This window comes from Hippoglossus stenolepis, chromosome 11 (assembly GCF_022539355.2).
Source record: "Hippoglossus stenolepis isolate QCI-W04-F060 chromosome 11, HSTE1.2, whole genome shotgun sequence".
Classification (NCBI taxonomy): domain Eukaryota; kingdom Metazoa; phylum Chordata; class Actinopteri; order Pleuronectiformes; family Pleuronectidae; genus Hippoglossus; species Hippoglossus stenolepis.
Genome location: NC_061493.1, coordinates 9,427,448 through 9,449,419, shown reverse-complemented (window position 1 = coordinate 9,449,419; position 21,972 = coordinate 9,427,448). Strand labels below are relative to the sequence as shown.

The 21,972-nt window shown below is 39.9% G+C and overlaps 2 protein-coding genes across 4 annotated transcripts; one reads left to right on the top strand and one right to left on the bottom strand.

Moving 5' to 3' along the window:
- The first annotated feature begins 1,179 nt into the window (after positions 1-1,179).
- Positions 1,180-14,655, top strand: znf644a (zinc finger protein 644a). 3 transcript variants are annotated; one of them, XM_035169192.1, is made up of 6 exons: positions 1,198-1,481; positions 5,696-8,057; positions 8,980-9,555; positions 10,183-10,308; positions 11,020-11,125; positions 13,666-14,655. In XM_035169192.1, the coding sequence occupies exons 1-6, from the start codon at positions 1,419-1,421 to the stop codon at positions 13,847-13,849; spliced, it is 3,417 nt and encodes a 1,138-aa protein (XP_035025083.1). In that variant the 5' UTR covers positions 1,198-1,418; the 3' UTR covers positions 13,850-14,655. The 3 variants fall into 3 exon arrangements, with proteins under 3 accessions (XP_035025085.1, XP_035025083.1, XP_035025084.1); XM_035169193.1 differs by having other exon boundaries at positions 1,404-1,768; XM_035169194.1 differs by lacking the exons at positions 10,183-10,308; positions 11,020-11,125; positions 13,666-14,655 and adding an exon at positions 11,546-12,022 and having other exon boundaries at positions 1,180-1,481; positions 8,980-9,399.
- On the bottom strand, positions 14,401-21,023 carry LOC118117173. Its single transcript, XM_035169206.2, has 11 exons — positions 20,820-21,023; positions 20,519-20,637; positions 19,394-19,499; positions 18,259-18,706; positions 17,860-17,935; positions 17,599-17,665; positions 16,165-16,312; positions 15,949-16,009; positions 15,744-15,874; positions 15,528-15,617; positions 14,401-14,997 (listed from the first exon to the last, which is right to left on the bottom strand). The coding sequence occupies exons 1-11, from the start codon at positions 20,900-20,902 to the stop codon at positions 14,980-14,982; spliced, it is 1,347 nt and encodes a 448-aa protein (XP_035025097.1). The 5' UTR covers positions 20,903-21,023; the 3' UTR covers positions 14,401-14,979.
- Positions 21,024-21,972: the final 949 nt, after the last annotated feature.

Sequence of the window (21,972 nt, the reverse complement as noted above, 5' to 3'; positions counted from 1 at the left end):
TGGACAAAGGGGACAAACCACTTTCTTTGACATTGTGAAATAAGGCCTTATCTTTTTCTTATATTATTACCAATTTCCCCTGGCAATAATTTGTGGATCTTAATTAAAGCAATCAGTCATATTTAAGGGACTGATATCTATGGAGGAGCTTGATTGAATTTAAGGGGAATGTTGGGCCTTGGCGGTGATACACGCTGTCTTCGGTGCCATTTTTAGTTCATAAACAAGTGTATGGATTCAAACCATTGGAGTAAATGAAGTGAAAATCATACGTACATGACAATTTGGGACAAAAATAATGAAAATACTGCAATAGCTATGTGTTTAGCGATGTGGCTGCCAATTTGGCTTCATTATTAATACACAAAACATGACAGAACTGAATATTTTCTAAATATCCACCTGCTGCACGATGTTAAATGTTTTTTTTTCTACATTACGTGGAATACAGTTAAGAGTCTCCTTGTAAAATACTAAATTAGGAGGCCATTTTCAGAGTTAACTAGGCTTTGCTAGCTTTAGCAGAGTGGACAAAACAAGCTAGCAACATTCAAAAACAAGCTATCAGTTAGCATTAGCTGTGTAATTAGCAAGAAAATGTGTTGTTTTCTAAGTTAAATGCACTATTTTATCATTGTGTACCCACTTCTAATAATGAATACCCTTACCCTACACATATTAAGACTAGGTTTAGTCAGGTCCCATAACATGGCACGTTCATCATCAACACTACCAGGACTGTAAGTGAGACTTAATTATTCATAGTCAAAAAAAAAAGCTACGGCTAAATATCCTCAGATGTAAAGTAGGGCAGCTCGGACACACGATCCCTGTGTTAATTCATTTCCTTACTTTGGGTGATCGGGCCCAGTGTGTTTTCTCTTTAACATGGACGGAGGCTGTGAATGAGTGAAGCGGCTAATCAGCGGCTCGGGGAGTAACAAAGAGCTGAGAGGAGACAACCGTGGGGGGATAGATGGTCACATCTCTCCTCTGCTGCCGCACAAACCTGCTCTGTGCGGCAGGGACAACTTTGAGCAGCAGAGACAAGAGAGTTCCTTTTTTTTAAAGAACACAAACCAAACGATAACTAGAGTTTAGATTCATTTGATCAATTAAAACGGTGATTAGCCGCCATCCATCTAAAAAAAACTACTACCCAAAAGAAATGGTCATTCACTCAGGTTTTTTTATGCCTCCTATCTGGACTGAACCATTGGGAACCTTTCGCAGGGGGGGACGCGGCGCCGACTTGTAACATTACGTTCCGGAATTATGCGAGACAATAACTTAAAACAGCCTAATCACCTGTAACTGTTAATATATCCAGTGTGTAATATGATATAATTATCGGGGAATTTGTTTTTGCTCTGTCACGGAAGAGCAAAATGTCAGCGCGGTTACCCTTACAATAGGAAATGCTCCGTCCCTCACCAGACCACCACGGAAAATGGCGACTGAGAAATAGATGGAAGACGAAAGTAAGAAATTATTCAATGCAGCGTACAAATTGCGCCCCGTCACCATCCGCGCCGCTCGGAGGTAAAGTCGGTTGGTTCATCGTCGTTTCACCGATATCCGCGTCGCGAGCAGCGAGTAATGGCTGTCACCGGCGATAGTTTAGCCTGAGGAATAGGCTTGGGTCTGGAACAGAATGGTCTGCAGCTCCTGCAAGCAGCATCCAGCGAGCCAGCGTGATACAAACGCCGAGGAAATGCAACGAGATCCGCGCGGGACCAAGTGCGAATAACCCCGATCTGCTGTGAAAGTAGGTACCCTTTGGAATCCCGTTCAAACTACTGTTGGATGGCTTATTGCCGGACAACTGTGCGCAAAGTTTGGGCTCTGTACAAAAGCCAGCGCCGCTCATCGAAAGCCTTGTTACGAGGTTCATCCCTGTGCAGTTTCGCTGCCGCTGTGTAGATGTGACAAACACCTTTCGCCACAGCAGCGATCACCTGGTGTGACACTTCTATTGCCCTTCAAATGCGAGTGATCTCACCCCTGCGACCTTGTGGCGTTGTTAATGGCCACAATTAATCACCCGAGCGCAATGTCAGGTATATTTTGTATTAAGCCATATTTGTTTTTGTGTCGATCGCGTCGGGGATGTAACTGTGGTGTCCCTGCAAGTAGCCATACTGTTTACTTTTCACATCACAGAAGCACATTGGAACAAGCGAGACTATTGTGGAAAACTTAAAGGTTCAGTGTGTAAGATTTAGGTGAAAGGGATCTATTAGCAGAAATGGAGTATAAAATAATCCTAGTGGTGATTTCACTTGTGTGTAATCATCCAAATTGTACAAATTGTGTTTTCTCTATCCTAAAACCTTTTATAATTACATCTGTCGCAGTTCCTCTCTACGGAGGCCGCCATGTTTTTTACAGTCATCCAAACTGGACAGACTAAACACTGTTTGAGTTTTTATGACAACTGAAGGATACCACAGGTTCACTTTCATGTTTGGAGGGGGAGGGTGAGGTGAGGGATATTCAGCTGCCACCTGCAACTTTACCACTAGATGTCACTAAATTCCACACACTTAACTTTAAATTAGTAAAACACAAGGTTAGGTATTAGATTTGTAAAATTACTACGCTGACAAGTTTTTCAAAAGTATTGACCAACCGAACCAGATGTACAAATAATCGTAACCATCGCTGCTTTAGATTTGCATTTACGACTGCGTGTTTATTTTCACTATGGATTTATCTACCAATTGATTTCTGACATAACTAATGCATGAAATATGAAAAATAATCGTTTAAATGTCCTAAATCCATGAAATCAGGTACAGAACAACACAATATCTAAGGCTACAATCAAGACAAAAAAGTAGAACCCTAAACCTCCAGAAGAGACTTAAACATTCCCTTAAAAAAGCTGCATAGTAATTTCTGGCAATCGACTAATCGTTTTAGCGCTATTTGAATTTTATATATGTCTAAAATGTTTAATCCATTGTAGCACCTCCTACTGGCTGCATTGTTCATTTAGTGTAAATAGTAATCGTCAGCTAGCATCGACTTCAAATTTTGACTACGGCTACGTCCTTACTACTGTGTTTTCGTTTAAAAATTGTGTTTTAAAACTAAAATCCTCTCTCTCCACATGAGAGCTGTGACTCAGTATCAGTCTCAATTCCTGTCCCTACTAACACGCCTGAAAACGCATATCAGGTGACCACTAGCATACACTGGGCATGCGGGAGCCAATGTAAACAGGAAGGCATGCACATGCCGGTGTACACAGTTACCTCAAACAATAGGTCATCTCGTATGTAAGCAGTTGTAGTGTTAAAATATAGAATTTAACTACAGTGCATCTGTAAGCCAAGAGAATAGGGTCAGCTTTGCTTGTGATTGATTATCCATGTTGTGTTCTACACTTGTAGCCGAGGCTAATGCTGGTTGTTTTCTTATGGAAGGGGGTCATGTGATAGGGGCCTGACGAATGAGCGAAGGCTACGTTGTGACCGAAAATACACAATCAGCAAGTACTTATGAGTGTCCACGTCACAGTTTCCAAACCTCTCTGTTTCTACCTGTCTAGACTAAAATGCTGCCCAGGAGTTTTCAAACTAAAACAGATCCAGCAGCGTTTCCACACTCTGTTTTAGCTGCTGTAAAACTCTGGAGTATTGTGGATTCCAGGCGTATCCATACCAGAGCTGAAGAATGAATGTAGCCTCAATGTCGTCACCACCAGGCCTCTGTGGAGACTTGAAGAACTGTTCTTGATAATCACGAGAAATGTGGAACTAGACAAATTAATTTTTTTGTGATTTCTAGTTCCTATTGCATTTTGCTCAATGCAATGAGCTTCTTTTTGTAGCTAGCTATTGTCTTTTGTTATCCAGCAAAGCTACTTAAAGTACAAACCTTCATTTTACCAGGACTGTAAAAGGCAAATATGATTACAACACAATTAGGAAATGCAAAAATGAAGGGGTTACATACTGAGCCCAACAATGAATCAACTTTCCAGAGAGGCAAAGCTAAAGCTAGACTCCAGCTAGACTTGTTGTATTTTACAGTCCCACTGGTCAACCCTCATTGTTGCGGCCCTTTGTTCTGTTCTAACAGGGCTGTTTTAGATCAAATTTTTCGTTGCGTGCTCCAACATTCCATGTGTTTTGTTTGTGCAGGATTTGTTGTTGTTTTGCAATACTGTAGTGGCTACTATTTACACATCTGTAACAAGTGCACAGGCAGGAAGCAGATTTTCAACTCTGCAAGTGGTTGCTTACTTCGAGAAAATGCTACAAACGAGAAACGACAGAGGTGAAAAGTAAGACGAAGGATTTAAACCAATGATGTGGTGGAACTGTAAGTGTTTACAATGTTTTGCCTTCACTGGTGGTAGTTGAGCTTCGACTGATAAGAACCAATCAGGAAGCTAATGCGGGTAACAACATCATCATTTCCAAATGTCTCAGTTTCTGCTTACCAATACTACATCGCAACCCTGGAGTTTCAAACTAAAACAGGGGCAGAAGCGTTTCAAAACTTCCAGGCCCTCAAACTCTGGAGTAGTTTGGATAACAGGCACAAATGTAGCATCAGTGATTCATTTTAAAACTAAAACATAGTAGTTTGAATGTAACCAACTGATGGTAGAGGTGCAACCGATCCCAACACCCATGGTTCAGATCAGACGACGGTGTTCAGTTACAAATCTGATGATTTTTCAGGTTAAGCAAAAGAAGGGAGACAAATATATCTTTGCTTTCTATTTATCAAAGAACTTGAATTTTTACAACTTTCCAAGTGTTCAATGTTTAAATAAAGATTTAAACTAAAGTATTTTATTTAGTTTATTTTATCTACGCATGTAAGCAGTTGTAGCATTGTTAAATACAGCTGTTAGCAAAGACAACCGGGTCAGCAACAATTGTTTTGGATTATTGGATTATCCATGTTGTATTATACAGTGATAGCCACGGCTAATGCCGGTTGTTTCTTACCAGAATGTGGTCATGTGATAGGAGCCTGACGAATCAGCAGGCATGACTGAAAAGACCCAATCAGCAAGCGGTTGATGTCATAGTTTCCAAACAACTCTGTTTCCACCCGTCCAGACTAAAATCCTGCCCTATAGTTTTCAAACTCAAACAGGGCCAGCAGCGTTTCTAGACCTCTTGGTTTTAGCGGCTCTAAAACTCCAGAGTAGTTTGGATGCCAGCATATCTGGAGCAGAGTTGATGTGTTTTCAAGTGAAAAAGTAGTAGTATGGACAGATCCTTAAATGATGTGGTAGGCTCCAATTCTTCCACTCCTCCATTTGCCATGGCTTCTTTTTGGATTGAAATGTATACAATTATTACTGAAAAAAGTGACCCAATAGTAAACCTAAAAGTTACACTAATATGTAAATTTTACAATTAATTGGTGGTCCACATGTGTTTCCGAACCATGGGAGTTGATCCGTACAGATCAAACATAGTCACCAGTAAAGGATAATGTTATAGCTCACCTGGTAGAGCTGCCGCCCCAACGAGGCAAGGCCTCAACCCGCAGAGGCCAAAGTTTTGATTCCATTTATGCATGTCCTCCCCCACTCTCTCTCTGTCCCCCCTTCACAAGCTTACTCTCTGTCCTATACAATAGAGGCAATACCCCCCAAAGAATATATAAAAAAGCATGGAATGTGACCGTGGAATATCTAAAAGGCTTTACTTGTCTTTTTCAGGTCATGGCAGCAGAAATGTCATGTCTGACAGGTGTTGATGAAGATGACAAAGATGCCGAACCTGAGATCAATGCCCTCTCACTACTGCAAGAGCCTGTAAGAATGGCCCAAGAGTCAGCCTCTTCCTCTGATTCTTTTGGCAAGCTTTCTCTAAAACAGAACAGTGTCCTAGATGTTCTGTCAAACACAGATATGTTGTCTCCAGTTGGCCTGGGAAATGGACCTTCTTCACATCAGGCTACTCAAGCCAATGAACTCAATAGCATTTCCACAGAGAAAGAGGAAGAAAAGAGCATCACCCCATTAAAAACTGTCCAGGAAATTGACTCTGCAGGAATTTGGGGTTTTGACTCAGACTCACCTGAGAACTCGTTGGATAGTTTTAGCGGTGCCGGTGATCTTCATTGGGACCCTCACAAAGAGTTTATGCAGTTTCTGTGGGAAAACAATGGTGATTCTTCGGATGAGGAGGCGAAAGCTGATGTCCTTCCGAATAACAGCCAAAGGAGAAGGAAGCGGAAAATGGACATGGTTGTCATGGTGGATCCCTCAGAAGACCTTTACCCTGATCTGAGCCAAACGTCATCTGAGGGAAGGAAGCTCTCCAAATCACAGTCGAATATTTCGCAAAAGCCTTTTATATGCCGTGAATGTGGACTCTCCTTCAGAAAAAGTGGTTCACTTATTGAGCACATGTCCATCCACCAGGGTAAGAGAGCAAGACTCACTGAAGAGATCAGAGGCACGAATTATAAGAAGAAAGAGGATAAAAATGTTGAAATGAAAAAGCTTTTCTGCCCTCAGTGCCCATTTGTAGCATACTACCCAAACACGTTTGTTCAACATGCGAAAACACATGAGAAAGACAAGAGAAAGTTTCGATGTGACAAATGTAGCTTCAGGACTTTCAATGAGAATGATCTTAGGAGACATAATGTTATGCAGCACACTGTTATAACGGTTAGAAAACAGATCCAGAATCATGACCCTGACTCATTTTCCTGTAACATTTGTTCTTACAGAGCTTTTAGCAAAAATATTTTTAAGAATCACCTTCTGCGGCGCCATCAACAAACCTTTGAGGAATACAAAGCTACACAGCCTATTCAGACAAGTGCACAGGAATACGAAGCTACACAGCCTTGTGAGAAATATTCACAGATCCAGAATCATGACTCTGAAACGTACTCCTGTAACATTTGTTCTTACAGAGCTTTTAGCAAAAATGTAATGAAGAATCACCTTCTGCGACGTCATCAACAAACTTTTGAGGAATATGAAGCTATACAGCTGAGTCAAAAAAACGGGCAACCATCGAAGGAGCAGTATGTGCCCACTCGTAAAAGTCCTGTAGAAGATGCTGAATTCATGTCTAAAATCTCAATAAAAAATCGGATCTCTTCTAGAAGAGCCTGTTCACCGAGTGAATCCAATGACATTTCAGACCTATTCAAAAATAGCAAGATTAAGAGAGGTCTCAAGTCTCAACTGATGGAATCAAAGCTTGACAAATCCATTAACGTTCTCCTGTCCAGACAGCAACGTGGAAAGAAGTCCGCTGAGCAAAATGAGGAAACCAATAATTGCAGCAACGATGACTCTGATCAGTTTCCAGAAACATTCACTGTCAAGGTTGAAGATTCGTCTTTATCCCCAAATGGACATAGTTTGCCATCAGGTGCAGCTGAAAAGCACTTCCAAAGCATGCGTGAACCCAAATTGAATGTGCATCATTCAACTATGAGAAGGTCACCATCAAAGCGGAAGATGTCCACCCCATATCGCAACACCTCAGATCAAGACTCGTGCTTCATCTTACCAAAACCATTGCAGAGTCCCAACAATATAAACCAAGAAGAAGAAGACGACGAATATGACGACTTCGACATTCTCCAGTTTAATGACAACGACATGAACTCCTTTGACAATGTTGGCAAGGAAGAAAAACAAAACATCATTTATACCTATAGCAGAAGAATGTCCATGAGGGGTGCTCTGCAGGCATCTAAAAGGTTGTTTGAAAAAATAAAGACTGAGGAGCAAGACCAAACGGACCCTGAAATCAAAGAAGAATGCATAGAAACAGAAGTATGTGAAGAAACCTTTGAATCCCACCAAATACCACTGAGTGAATCCTTCTCAGAAGATTTATCAGAGTCGGAATCGGACCAAAAGAATTGTCCATACTGTCCCGCTGTCTTTGAGTCAGGTGTTGGATTATCCAATCATGTCAGAGGACATCTGCATAGGGTTGGATTGACCTACAATGCACGCCATGTAGTGCCCCCTGAGCAGGTGGCTTCTCAAGATAGGAGGCCACGAATTCGACGGAAGATCACAGCATTCCGGAGATTGAAAAAGGGTAATTCCATACTTATTACATGTTCTTCTTCTATTGTAAGAAATCATTGGTTTTATAACGATTCAGCTTTTATTTTGTGCCTCTGAATCGGTTTTTGTAAAGCCTTGAGCTTGCTGAGATCTTGGAATGTGGTACCACTGCTGAGGAAAATCCTCTGGGGCAACTCAAAATAAGGGCTCAGTTGGTCATCCTTGTAAAAAAACAAGAGATTAGTCAAATTTCTGTTGAAAACGAACAGAAAATAGTAACAGTTGCATGCACTTACACAATTATTTCCTTGGAAACGGACACAAAAGTTGCATCAGTGCTCAAAAATTAGTCATGACATGGCTTTCTGTAACGGACATCAAGCCATGCTCATTTTGGTGCTTATTTTGGAGATGTGCCCTCTGGTTGCTGGTGCTTTAAACACAGGTTAACTGAACGACCATCCACAAGTTTTCCGTCAACTGACCAAAAACTGAAGTATTTCCAAACAGTGATTTTCAGAGTGCAAACCACTCTCTACAGTATATCAATATGTCATGTCCATCATGCAGTGCAGTCAATGCGTCAGCCTAGGCCCACACAAGAAATCATGTATTAGATGGCTTCGGTATATATACATTTTCATAATCGGATGTCCTTTTTTTTTCTCTTTGCAACTACTCTGGGGGGAAATGTTAGCTTATTTATTCGCCTTGTTTAGGCCTATTGTAGAAATGCATCTACCACCAAGATCTCTGGATTTATTTTTTGGTGAATTCCGTTTTCTCACAACTGGTAGATCCAGTTAAACATGTTTCGAACTGGGTTTAAACTATAGTTTTCCATTATGTTTACCTATATGTAATACTTTATATTTCCTACTTTTTATGTACTTCAATGTATACATTTATCATATTGTACTATATTCATGACATTTTTTGTATTATTATTTCAGCATTACAGATGGAGTCGGATTCTGGGACTGTGAGGAGTATTCACTCCTGTCCATTATGTGGAGATTCATTTGATAACAGGACTGGGCAGTCCAACCACATAAGAGGCCACCTCAAAAAGCTTGGTAGAAGCTTTTCATCAAAGACCAAATCCCCTTTAATTTTACTCCGGGAGTTGATGCGTGACAAGAAGGAATTCCAGCGGGCAATTCAAATTTTGGGAAAGAGACGGATCCATTACCAATATGGTGCTTCGCCAAAGCTGTCCAGTGATGATCGTCTCACGCCACCCCCCATTGGATTCCCAAAAAGTCATTCTATTCCAAGAGTTTGCAATGATGCCGAACCACTGATGTCCACGTTTTCTTTAGCGGAAATGGAGTCTGACGAAAGTCCACTAGAGTCAAAGTGGGATGTTAAAAATTCACTCCAAGGCACAACTGCCTTGATAGGAATCCTGAAGAAGAGAAAGTGTCAGGAAGACGGCAGACTAAGGGGATCCAATCAGATGTCAAAAAACACCACGCTTTGTTCAAACAGTGAGCACACTTTAGACTCACTGCCAAACTCAATATGCGGTAAGCACATTTCAGATAGTAGTCACCACATAGGTTAAACAGGAAGTGGAATGCTTTAGTGTTTTGTTGAATTCAGTAATATCAGACTAGTTGTTTGATGATGATAATAAATCAGCCAGTATTTTAATTTTACCACACGTCAGAAAAAAATGATGCAACAAACATTTGTGAAGGGATATCTTAAATTTGGTTTGTAAAAAAAAAAAAAAGATTGTCAGATTTTTAAAAACCGAAGTTAGAAAAACATATCAAATGTAAAGCCTCATGTTTTGAAGAAATGACCGGTACACCTTACATTTAAGACTCAAATTTAACTCTTTAATAAATTTAAAATGGATTAATTGACCCTAGCTCTTAACAGGAAACTACAGTATGTAGTCACTGTAATAGCTCTCTTCCTTCACTGCTAAGAACTTGTTTCCTAATCTAACTAAATTCCTAATATAACATATACTTCAATTAAACTATTCAATGGTTTGAATAATCCACTTTCAAAGTAATGTATAGTGGCTCATTTCAGAAAGGAAACCAGTTGTTTATTATGACCTGTTCCTTCTTACTGCTAACAAAAATATACTCGCATTTATGTTTTCACATATGTCTATGTATTATTTTGTCTGGTTGCAGAGAAAGGTGAATTCAACAGGAAGGTGTGTGAGCATTGCAATGCAACTTTCCACAGTGGAGTCAGCTTGTCCAATCACCTGCGGGCTTATGCAAAACGAAAGAGGAATGCCTTACTCGAGGGAAGCGGTAAGTGACTAAACAAAGAGAAAATATCCCCTCCAAGGGCAAAGTAACCGCCTGGAATATACATTCTCCTACAAGTGTTTTTATTAGTTGATTTCAGCTTGTTACAATTATTTATCAATATACATACATGTCACTGAACTAGCAAGTCATACTGGTTCGTACTTCCTTGCATTAAAAAGGATCAATGCTCTCGCAATAAGGAGTTTTCAAAACAGTCCGTTGACCCAAATTCTTCTCAGACTGGAAAAATCTGTGTGACAGTGTGAAATGCATATAGACCAGCTTTTAGGCACAACACATTATACAACTGGCATTATTATTTATATATATAATATATAAACATGCTTATCATTACATCAGTATTTTTATTACAATCTGAACAAATGAGGAATACCTTTAGCCTCACTTGCTCTATGTGATAAGGAATTTTAATCAGATCAGGTGGACAGTAAATACATTCTACCTGTCGATTTGACCTGAGAGTCCCAGCAGATTATCCATAACTAGCTGTGAAATTCTAACTGGACTGTTTTGTGGCACATGTCTCGATTTACCAAACTAATGGTATCGTTGAATATCACTAAACAAGATTAAAACTAGTCGGTAGTTATGATGGACTTTTATCCTTTAAAATGTTTACTTAGCAAGACGGTGATGTAATCTCAAAGATAGTGCTGTAAGTGTGAAAAGTAATGTCTGCTTTTTTTTTAGCATTTGACTGTAAAGTGAGGAGGCAGCGCTCGAGGCCTGGCTCCAAGAAGAAGATACTGCCCTTACACACACAAACTCCAGAGGAAATGTACAGACTCACCTGCAGGTACTGTAGTTTGTTTTCATATTTAATGAGCACACACTGTTACACTCTTGAAACAAAAGAAATCATTACATTTGCAGTTCAAAAGGCTGCAGCTGTTCAGTTGCCCCAGGCAACCAAATTTGGGCCATTGATAATTTTTTGTGGTCTGTTTGGCTTCTGTCACTAAATCTGCTCCGATGAACGAGATGTGTTGTCATTGATGTGCTCCAAAAAAATAAGGGGACTGATAAATCACAATACAAAATCCAGCTTTGTAGAATAACCAGGGGGTCTCATTTATAACCGTTGCGTACGCACAAAACGGGGCCTGAAACGTACGTACGCCACTTCTCACGCAAATGTTGGGATCCATAAAACGTTTTTCTTTAGCGGAAATGGAGTCTGAAGAAAGTCAACTAGAGTCAAAGTGGGATGTTAAAAATTCACTCCAAGGCACAACTGCCTTGATAGGAATCCTGAAGAAGAGAAAGTGTCAGGAAGACGGCAGACTAAGGGGATCCAATCAGATGTCAAAAAACACCACGCTTTGTTCAAACAGTGAGCACACTTTAGACTCACTGCCAAACTCAATATGCGGTAAGCACATTTCAGATAGTCACCACACAGGTTAAGCAGGAAGTGGAATGCTTTAGTGTTTTGTTGAATTCAGTATCATCAGACTAGTTGTTTGAAGATTTAATAATAATAAATCAGCCGGTATTTTCATTTTACCAAACGTCAGAAAAAAATGATGCAACAACCATTTTTGAAAGGATTTCTTAAATTTGGTCTGTAAAAAAAACGTACGCCACTTCTCACGCAAATGTTGGGATCCATAAAAAAACAAACTTGACGGGAAAATTTGAGTATTTCCACGCAAACTCTGACCCATGCGTACGAACATTTTGGAGACGGGAAAGTGGCGACGCAGACGTGAGGTGGTGAACTGAAGCCAGATTATTGATCCGCTTCATCATTTACATTAAAACCAACAGCTTTGCTCGCGCTACATATCTGTTCCACACAAACCTTTTAATTGAAAAATATATAGAACACCTTACAGCAAACTACATTCAGATTCCATTAAACAGTGGAGTTACAGAGCCGAGTCATTAACAGTTTTTAACAATATCTTCTAACACTGTGCGTGTATCATCAAATCACTGCAGTGAACGTGACTGTGCCATCAGGCGCACAGAGCGCACAGGAGATCTCTTACAAGAAATGAAGAAAAACTATTCACTTCCCAAATAATATCCCAGAGTGGAGGTTAGGATCCAGGATGTGAGGTAATCGGTCCAGTTGCTCTAAATATATAAATAATGCCGTGACACTGCTGCGTGATGTGTGCACGCGAATTGAAGGATGAGGAGGAAACGAGGGTTCAGCGATGTCTGATCAGCTGATATAGATTCTATTGATCTGTGATCGGTGATCTTTTTGCTGAACTGAGTCCAGTATCACACAGATCGACCGACGGAACCGAACCATCCCAGAACAAACACGAGCATATAATAATAATTCTGTTAAATTCTATAGATTGAGGACATCACAGCTGTCTCTGAATTTAATAATCCTGCAGTTTTGGATGATTTAAAATAGGAACATGAGATTCTGATTGTGTGTTTTTTTCGCCTCCACCTTTGGATTGGATCTTTTTTAATTTCAGGCTCAGTTCTTTCTATCGTCCTCACTCTCACTCATTGTGTTATCCACAGCAGCAGCAGAGTATCAGTGTATTTTCTTTATTAGTCACGTCACTGCTTTCCCATAAAATCACTCTTCCCCTCCACCTCACTAACAAACGCCTTGATGTCCGTTTCACTTCCTCTTCTCATCGCTTGATGCCGTGACTCTGTCATGACTCACCGTGGAAACCCATTGGTCAGCAGCATAATTTAATATTCATGAGGTGCTTTGCATTGGCCATTTATGGTTGAAAGTGGGCGTGTGGAGGGCGGACTTGAAGGCAGATCCACATACGAACGTTTCCAGGTGGATTGTGATTTATAAAGTTAACATTGCGTTCAGGTGTTCAGGCGCATGGTTTTATAAATCAGAATTTTCTTTTGCGTACGCCATTTCTGGCTTTTGTGCGCACGCACACTTTTCGTATGAATCCCACGCACTGTTTTATAAATGAGACCCCTGGACAGGCATGGCAACACTGAGATCAATGAAGATCTATCAATAAAAAAACAAATAAGAATAGAGATGAAGACATCTGATGTCTTTTGTCCAACCAACAGTCCAAATTCAAGTAAATCATCCCTTTTTAGAAGGTGGAAACAGCCAATATTTGGCTTTTATGCTCAGAAATTAAATAATTAATCATTTATCAAAATTGTGATTCATTTCCTGTTGGTTTATTTTTATTTTTTTTAATAAGCAATTTTATTCAAGTGCACCAATGGTAAGGAGCTTAACACCATGATGCACCTCAAGTTTATTGTTAATGTATTTGTTTTTACAAATCAACAAGTTTAAAGTGGAAATGTGCGACTGTTGTTTAACACACTTTGTGTTGCTGTATCTTCATCAGTCTTTCCATCTCTTTACAGGTTCTGCGACCTCGTCTTCCAGGGTCCCTTGTCGGTCCAGGAGGACTGGATTAAACATTTACAGAGACACATTATGAACACTAGTGTCCCCCACACTGGGCTGAGCATGGTCGAGATCACCTCGCTGCCCAAGGACCCCCAAGCCCTCGACAGCTCTTTGACAGCCACACATGCTGCCTCATGAAGTCACTGGGGATCCTTTTAGATTTCACTAGACTGTATGTGTATGTGCATTGGATGTTCCGTCACTTTTTTTTAGTCAATGAAATACTGGCCAAAAGTACAATACTGCTCAGTGCTGGAGGTGTTGTACATGTCTGGACATTTGGACCGATGAAATCTAATTATTTTGGATATTGTTACCTTTTTCTGTTTTTACTTAGTCCATTGTTGGAAAACAATTCCAAATGGATGGACTGTTTTCTTGTTTATGCAGTAATGTTGTGTGGAAATCCATTTCTAATGAAAACAACTTTTACCTCAGATTTCTCATGGTTTGAGTCTGTTTTTGTCAAAGTTTGAGAGCACACCTCTCCTATATCAATATTCACATTCGTAAGATGCATATAATCATGTTTCTTTTGTACAACAAAATGATGAAATCCAAGCCCTCACTGTTTTCAGGCCATAGAGTTACTGAGATGAAACGTTCTCTCTAAAGACAGTTCCAAGAATCACAAGTGGAAGAAGTGATCTGCTTCTCAAGAACAAAAAAGAGAAATGTCTGCAAACTTGTTATGCATAGAAAGTGTTTTATAGAATTTCAGTAACTGCATTGTTTCTAATACAAAGATGAAATTAAAAGTCAAGGTGGTGAAGAAAAAGACCTATCATGCACAGCCTGTGCTGGCAATGCCCTTCATACATGTCACCTATATTTAATGTTTAAATATACTGTTTTGAAATAATTTAATTTTAAATGTACTATATCACACAGATACAAAGCTTAAAAACATTTGTGTTCTAAATAAAAAAAATGCAAAGAAACAAGTTGACTGTCTACCTTCTTTTTTTTTGCACAGAAACGATAAACTGTTGTGTGAATGTGAAAAAAAATCACATGCTTCATCTTCTTTAAGTGACCACATGGTGATGATTGGAGTTTTGTATTTAACATGTACAAAATGTGAAAGAACGTGTGAAAAAATATCCATCGAGTACATGAAGAGTGAGTTCTCTGAGCAAAAAGCTGAGGGGAGAATTGATGCAGCATTTATGTGGTTGTGGTTCAAAGTGAGCTGCTGTTTCAGGTCCATTTCTCCTCATCTGAAGTGAACGGCATCTCTGTTTCCAGGATTTTTGAAGACTCGGTCATTAAAACGTGCTGTCACCCTGAAAGAGAAGAATCAGTTGGGTATCCTCATAGCTGCGTATGAACATCAACAGAAACAAATAGTAGTGATTATTATAATAATTTTTTTGCTTGAGCTATTAATCACAATCAGGCTAAAGACAAAAAGTAATGCAATGTCTCCTCAGTTAAAATAAATTAATTTACGTGGTATAATGTATACAATACTTTTCTCAGAAGATGAAATATTGCATTTCTTTATGAACGCGACTGCTTGTGTTGAAAACGTTGATTTACAACCTACATAACAGCTTCATACTTTCACAGCCAATTACTTGATAGAATCTGATTATTTTATGACGCTTGCTTTTATGATTGATGTGTTTGACCAAAGGCACGTAGCTTTTTATTTGTTTTAGCCAAGCGAGTCAGTTGGTAACCAGTTTATTCAGTTTCTTTTAGTAAATTCTATCTTCACATAGCAACTATTACCCACAGGTTATCACAAGATTCCACAGCTTTATGCGGTCAGGAATCACACACATCACGTTGTTGAAGTATAAGCAGATACCTTTACGAAGTGTGCAAACTGAGGTTTCAGCGCATTCATTATAGTTCCTGCTTTGTCGAGGCAGCTACGTCTCTGGTGCACTTCAAACTCCTTCAGGAAAGAAATCAATCAGTCACCACTGCAGCTCGTTCCTTCAAGGACCAGTTTTGAATCCATGTACAGCAAACCCAATATGTATTCATTTATTTGCGTTAAATAGCCTCGCAGCAGTGTTACCTTTATGTTGGAGAGGTGGTCCAGAGAGGTAATGTGGGTCTGCACCGAGGACGCAGATGTGGATACAAAGACGTCGCAGGCTGCACAGTGGAACATTTCCACCTTTGCCATGTGGTCGTTTTCCTGCAGAGCTGCAACAGTCACACTGCATTTAGACGAGGTTACTTACACCATCCCCAATTTGTGAATATTAAAAGTCAGTTACCAAAAACAACGCTTTGCTCTATGGCTCGGCTACACTGGCGGCTTTTGTACAGCATGACGTCCTGTAGGTCAATTACAACACACAAACAAACAAACAAACAAACATTTGATTATGTATCTAATATACACCATGGTTATACAATCAAAAAAATAGGAAGAGGTTTTTAATTGCAGAGAATCAATAGGACGTACTGAGCCATACAATGTATTGTCTTACCTGCAGGAAAGCTATCTCCAGATCATCGTAATTATTATTCTGTTGAATGTACTCCAGTGTCCCCCAGTGGCCTCTGCTGTCCAAGTGATCCTCCAGCTCCTGCCCATTGGCGAGCTCCACATCACAAAGGTCACAGGTGATGGGTTCCCTACCAGAGAAATGTTGAGATATTGAGTGTTGCAGAATATTCATCATCTAACGGGTAAATAGCAGAGCTTTTAACAGCCTACGGTCTTCATATGGGGTTAAAGTGACGTCTTAATACAGATCAACACAGACTCTGACATTAGAGTCACAAGAGTGAAGTTAAAACATCCTTATTGATGGTTTTTGGCCTAAAAGCTGTGTTTGAAATAAACTATTTCTGAGAAGTGGTTCATTGGGTGATTTTCTTCGCGTTACATATGGTAAAAAGGTAAATGTGCGTTCAAGTGCACTTTTCCAATGTTTTTTTTTTACTTAAGAGCTTGTTAGTGTTATTTGATAATTGTTCCCACAGCAACTCACAACCTGTGGCTCCTTTGTAGCGACTGCAGAGAGTTAACATGAATGTATACAGAAGGCTGAGGTTTAAACAGAGCCATTCTAAATGCCATGATGTAAATGTGAATAATGGATATTTATCTTTTTGGTCTAACAGATTATGTTCCTCAAGACCCAAAGGGAACAAATCGGTCATGGGTCCGTCCAGCAGGGTTCTCTTATCACGTTCACTGTACCTTGGTACCTAACAACTTTGAGTTTAAAAAAAAAAAAAGAGCGAGCTAAGTTGAAAAATAACTGGAGATGAAAATGATTAGTTTACAGAAGGCTAACTATGCTTAGCCTTCTCATTCAACTCTCAAACTATATGTCTATCTCTCACAAGCACCTAACACCAGACTAGTGCCAATACAGATTATTTCATGATTACCGTGAATATGTTTAAAACTATTTATATGCCTGTCACAACTGATATTTCTTTACTATCATGAAAATATTGTTGTTTTAACGCTCTAAACACATTTCTGAAACAACTTCCCAACTGCTGGAAATGGGACCTTCCAAGGACCATGTGAATACACAGTGATCTATTGTGCAGTTCTTTAACTGATGTTTGGGCAAATTTGAGCAAGTATTATATTATGCAGCTTAGCCAATGATAGCAAATGATAATCATGTAAACTTCCTCTTGTGTTAATAATTTCTTCTGAGCACTTCATGATGAATAACTCCAGACTTTAGTATCTTAAAAAAAACAGAACCGTTAATGCTGCACATCTAGTTCGTGACTTTCTATATTAGTTGATTCTGCACAACTGTAGCTATACTGTATCACAACAGGAACATGTGATTCCTTTTCATTGCTATAATAACTTTACTACATTATCACATAGAATCTGATTTATACTCTACATCTTTAAATAATAGGGCATCAGTATGGCCGGTGCTTACTTGTCCATTATAACCATTTTGGTCCTGTTTCTTGTCCTTTCTTTGACAGGCATGATTGGGTCCAGATCTGCAGAACATTATACACAGGATAACTTAGGTCCACAGTGGAAATACACATAGAGCTTTGCTCATTAAAGCGCACAGTGGTTTGTTGATATTTACCCTTTCAAACTATATTATCAGGTGTGTTGTGCATGCAGTCATGTTTGATTTTTTTAATAGAAAGAAAGCTGTCATTACATCATGAATACACCAACATACCTTTTTCCATATGCCCCGAATGATGTTTAGAATTTTGCCGTAACTTGGGCGGGGATAATCTGACAGTAGTGGTCATCTATAGGAGAGAGAAAGCTGTGTTGTCACTTTACATAAAAAAAGAAAACATGCCAATGCATTGGGCAAATCCCCTTTTCGGGATTACAAGGCATCCCTAATTTACAGACACATACATGTCAATACATTTCAAAACAACTAAGTCTTTTCTATATCCAGGCTCGTTATCCTGCTAAAGTCTACAACTCAAGATTGAATGTAACAACTAACCCGACATTATCTTTCTTTCCTTTGAATCACATACTGTTTGACAGGATTTTAGACTGTGACTATGATTAAGAGAGTGAAGTTCAACCGTCACACTTCGACTTTTATTGATAGTACCTCTCTCCTGTGTTCTGGCATTCTCATCCTCTCCTCCCCATTGCTCTCCTGTCCTCCATAAGATGCAGGGAACTCTTGGCTGGAGGATCTGACAATGATCCTCTCAGGGCTGCACACCCTGTGGTCCAGGGGACTGCTTATGGAGTCATACTCCTGTTGGTCAAATGGTTCACTGTGCGGGCTATAAGCTTCTTGCTCAGGCAGTGAGTGAGAACCGAGACCTTCATTGTCATCGGGTATGAACTCAGGTCTGTCAAAGAGTCGGTTCCCTGACTTAGGGTAGGGCGAGTCCCAGCGGCCTTTGTCACGGCAGCCTCTACCTGGAGACAAACGTTGGCTTTCCATGTTGTCGTCCTGATCGAGTGAGGAGTGATGTTGAGCTTTGCTCTGTGCCAACTCGAATTCAGAGTCTGAAAAGCCAGGTTCATAAGGGTCGTAAAGCTCAACCCTGAGGGAGAAGGAAGAAGGATCACTCTGAGTGTTACATGCAATTTAGATGCTTTGTACATTTAGTGAAATCAGTCCGTTAGTTTAAGCAGTCATTTAGACAGGCATCTATTCTTTTACCTCATAAGTCCAGGTAGAATATACAAGGAGGTAGGACAAAAATATTCAAATAAAAATGTCCATTTCAGTCGATATCAATAATTATCATGATAAATCATAATTTTTTCTAAGTGAAAAAAAAACAACGGTAATTGTGGTTCTTTTTGGGCAGAAAATGACACCTGCTTAACAGTGAAATATTTCACAAATCTGAAGTAGAACACTCAAAATAATTATTCATGTTATACCTCTCACCGTGCTCGCCAAAACCCATTAACATGATATCATTGTGTATTGAACATTTGTTATATAGCCATTAAAGGAAATTATATTGCAATTTTAATTGTTAGCATTTTATCGTCATCTTCAAACAGCTTTTAACATTTTAAGGCTCGACTGTGGGACGTCCTGGATTGTGACGGCAACAGACGTTACTCACTACCTGAGCCTTTGTCAGAGGCTTCTGCAGAACTGGAAGAAGATCCCACAACTATGGATTTAGAGGCTCATGAGGTCAGTGAGTGAGAGATGTCGAGCCTCTAGAGGGCGGTAGTGTCGCCACTGAAAGACTCCAGAAATCCTGACTTACATTTCTGAATTGGTTGTGCTTTTGTCTGGAGAGCAGTCCTCTTCTTCTTCTTCTTCTCCTCCTAATGGTGTGAATGAAGACTTCCATTTGAAGCCAGAAGGTTTTCCTGTGCAATACAAATCACAAACTTAATACATTTAGATATGGAATCTAAAGTAATTATGTAATAACAATGCAGCGTAGCAGGTTGTGTTTGGTTATTTTCTTTTGTCTTTATAAGTTACTATGACAACAATTAATACAATAATACCTAATACTGATCTGGAACAATGAAAACATAAACAGATTTTGCCTCTTGTTTTAGGAGGAGATACATTTACTTTGATTTCTTTGGGTAGTCAAACTAAGTCAGCAGACTCGTGAAAACTGTATTATTCTTTACAGCATTACATTATTGTTGCATGCTAAAGCAGCTTGGGTTTTTAATCATCGGGTGTTTCAACAGATTCTTCCCACAGGTCAAAAGATTGCTTAACTCTCTCTGTATTTGCCCAGCATTTATTACGCATATTAAAATCATTTAACAGGTACTTGATTGCACTTTATGATTATCATACGTTGCTGCTTCTTTTGTATTGTCCTTTAACTGTTCATACACACACGGGTCCCGAGAAACGCCATTTTCTTCCACTGTATGTTTTGCAGATACACCTGGAATGACATAAATAAACGTGAGACTTGTTTTGGCCAAGACAAGACCACCTCTTCTACGGGGGGCCCACCACAGATTGATCAGACCCTGGGTGTGTGTCCCTAACATCTTGTGGCCCAGTTGGGGTCTCTCCTCCTGATCCGTATAGACTTCACAATATTATCTTTCAGCAATGTTGGAACTTAGACTTTGCAGATAACACAGACTTGGGCCTCAGGTGCAGAAAATGTACTGCAGGATCTGATTGTAGTCCAGGGGGTTATCTTTGTTGCACGTCTCTCCTGTCATCTTTCTACTGCTAACTTTCTAATAAATAAAAAATGTCCTGAGATCATAAAAGAAATAACAGGTTTGTTGCATAACTGTCTGCAAAAAAATAACACTTCACAATCCCACAGAAATAACGGAAGTGTGGGGATGCCTTGGACAGGGGAGATAACACAGGAGCCTGGTTCTTTAAAATGTTTATTTACCTGCTCTTTTCTTGGTCGGTTGCGTCTCAGCAGCCTCGTTAGGCGGCGGCCTGATGTTTGAATTGTCTGCTGCCTTCACCGGGACACGTTTCATAGCCTCCATGAAGTCTTTGGGTATTCTGTTCTCCACAGAAAAACAAACATCAGATGGGCCGAACAAAGACACAATGTTGCTTTATCTGTGCTAACAGCAAAGCACACGGACCTAGCTTGACTATGTTTTGCTATTAGCTGTAGCTACCTAGCTGGCCAAAGAGAGAGTTGACACGAGTGAAAGAGTGCACAGAGCTTTGACATTTACCTTCCGGGCTTGTGTTTGGGTGGTGGAGCAGCTGCTGGAGGAGCCGCGGAGCCGCTGAACGGGACATTGCTGTGACGGTTCATTGTTTAGCAGCGTTCCAGCAGCTCAGGGGTTAGCATGTGTGTGGAGTGAAGCTAGTGAAGCTGCTGAACGGATACTCACACCTGCCGGCAGGTGGCAGCACTCTGCAGCACATGGGGGACCACACCCCCTGTGTGGACACTACAAACTGATACTCACTTTATTTTACAGTCAATGACTAAATAACATCACTGGTTTCCAAGTCTATAAATGTCACTTCAGTGCAATAGCAGGGTTTCCCCTTATTACATAGTGTATGTAGTTAGTTATTTTAGAGTAGGGCTGAAATTAATAATTGATAATTCATTAATAATTAATTGAAACTGGACTGTGGTCAGGGCCACTAAGGACACATGTGATCTGAATTATTTTGGGAGGTCTTTTAGCAGCTACATTTAACACACACTTACACACAGGTTTGCACAGCTATCCTTATTATCCGGCCCTGACTGTAGCATGAACACACCCAAAGCAGTGACAATCAGAATTTTGTATTCCTTAAAGAATGGACAGGATAAAAATGTCCATTCTATGTGTAATCACACTGTATTCAGAACTTTATAAACATACATGCTACCATGCTCTTAGTGGGATAAGAGTGAGGCTTGCTGGCTGGCTTGCTGTAACCCTGGGCCTCGGGCTCTTCATTGATCGTCAGTCTGTTGGTATTGGGTCATTTTATTGACAAGGTTTAAAAATACAAAAGTACAAAGGCCTTCTGTATCTTCTGTATCTTGACAACTTGTGTCACATTTGCATTTTCCTAAATACATTTGCGCTTCTCTAAATGATCTTGAACAGCTGTTGCTGGGGTTGTTGTTTTTTTACCCTTGACCCCCCAGAGGGTTGATCCAACCATGGATAACAGATTCATTCCTGGCCAAGCTGACACTGACCCAGCTTTGGAAACGACTGCAGATGAAGTAGTATACATGCCCAGTTAGAACAAAAATGCACTATTATGTTAAAATCTATAAATAAATGGACTATTGCTTAATAAAGGCACACACCTGAATGTTTAAAGTATAATTTCACAAACTGCTGATAACAAAGTGAATGAGTGTAAACAGTC

What these genes read in the sequence shown, in the direction of transcription:
- znf644a (XM_035169192.1), top strand. Translation starts at nt 1,419, where the DNA reads ATGCTCCGTCCCTCACCAGACCACCACGGAAAATGGCGACTGAGAAAT. An exon ending in ACTGCCAAACTCAATATGCG is followed by an intron (nt 9,556 to 10,182) that starts GTAAGCACATTT and finishes GTCTGGTTGCAG; the next exon opens with AGAAAGGTGAATTCAACAGG. An exon ending in ATGTACAGACTCACCTGCAG is followed by an intron (nt 11,126 to 13,665) that starts GTACTGTAGTTT and finishes ATCTCTTTACAG; the next exon opens with GTTCTGCGACCTCGTCTTCC.
- LOC118117173 (XM_035169206.2), bottom strand. Translation starts at nt 20,902, where the DNA reads ATGAACCGTCACAGCAATGTCCCGTTCAGCGGCTCCGCGGCTCCTCCA. An exon ending in TTCGGGGCATATGGAAAAAG is followed by an intron (nt 17,666 to 17,859) that starts GTATGTTGGTGT and finishes AATGTTCTGCAG; the next exon opens with ATCTGGACCCAATCATGCCT. An exon ending in AGAGCAAAGCGTTGTTTTTG is followed by an intron (nt 15,875 to 15,948) that starts GTAACTGACTTT and finishes TGACTGTTGCAG; the next exon opens with CTCTGCAGGAAAACGACCAC.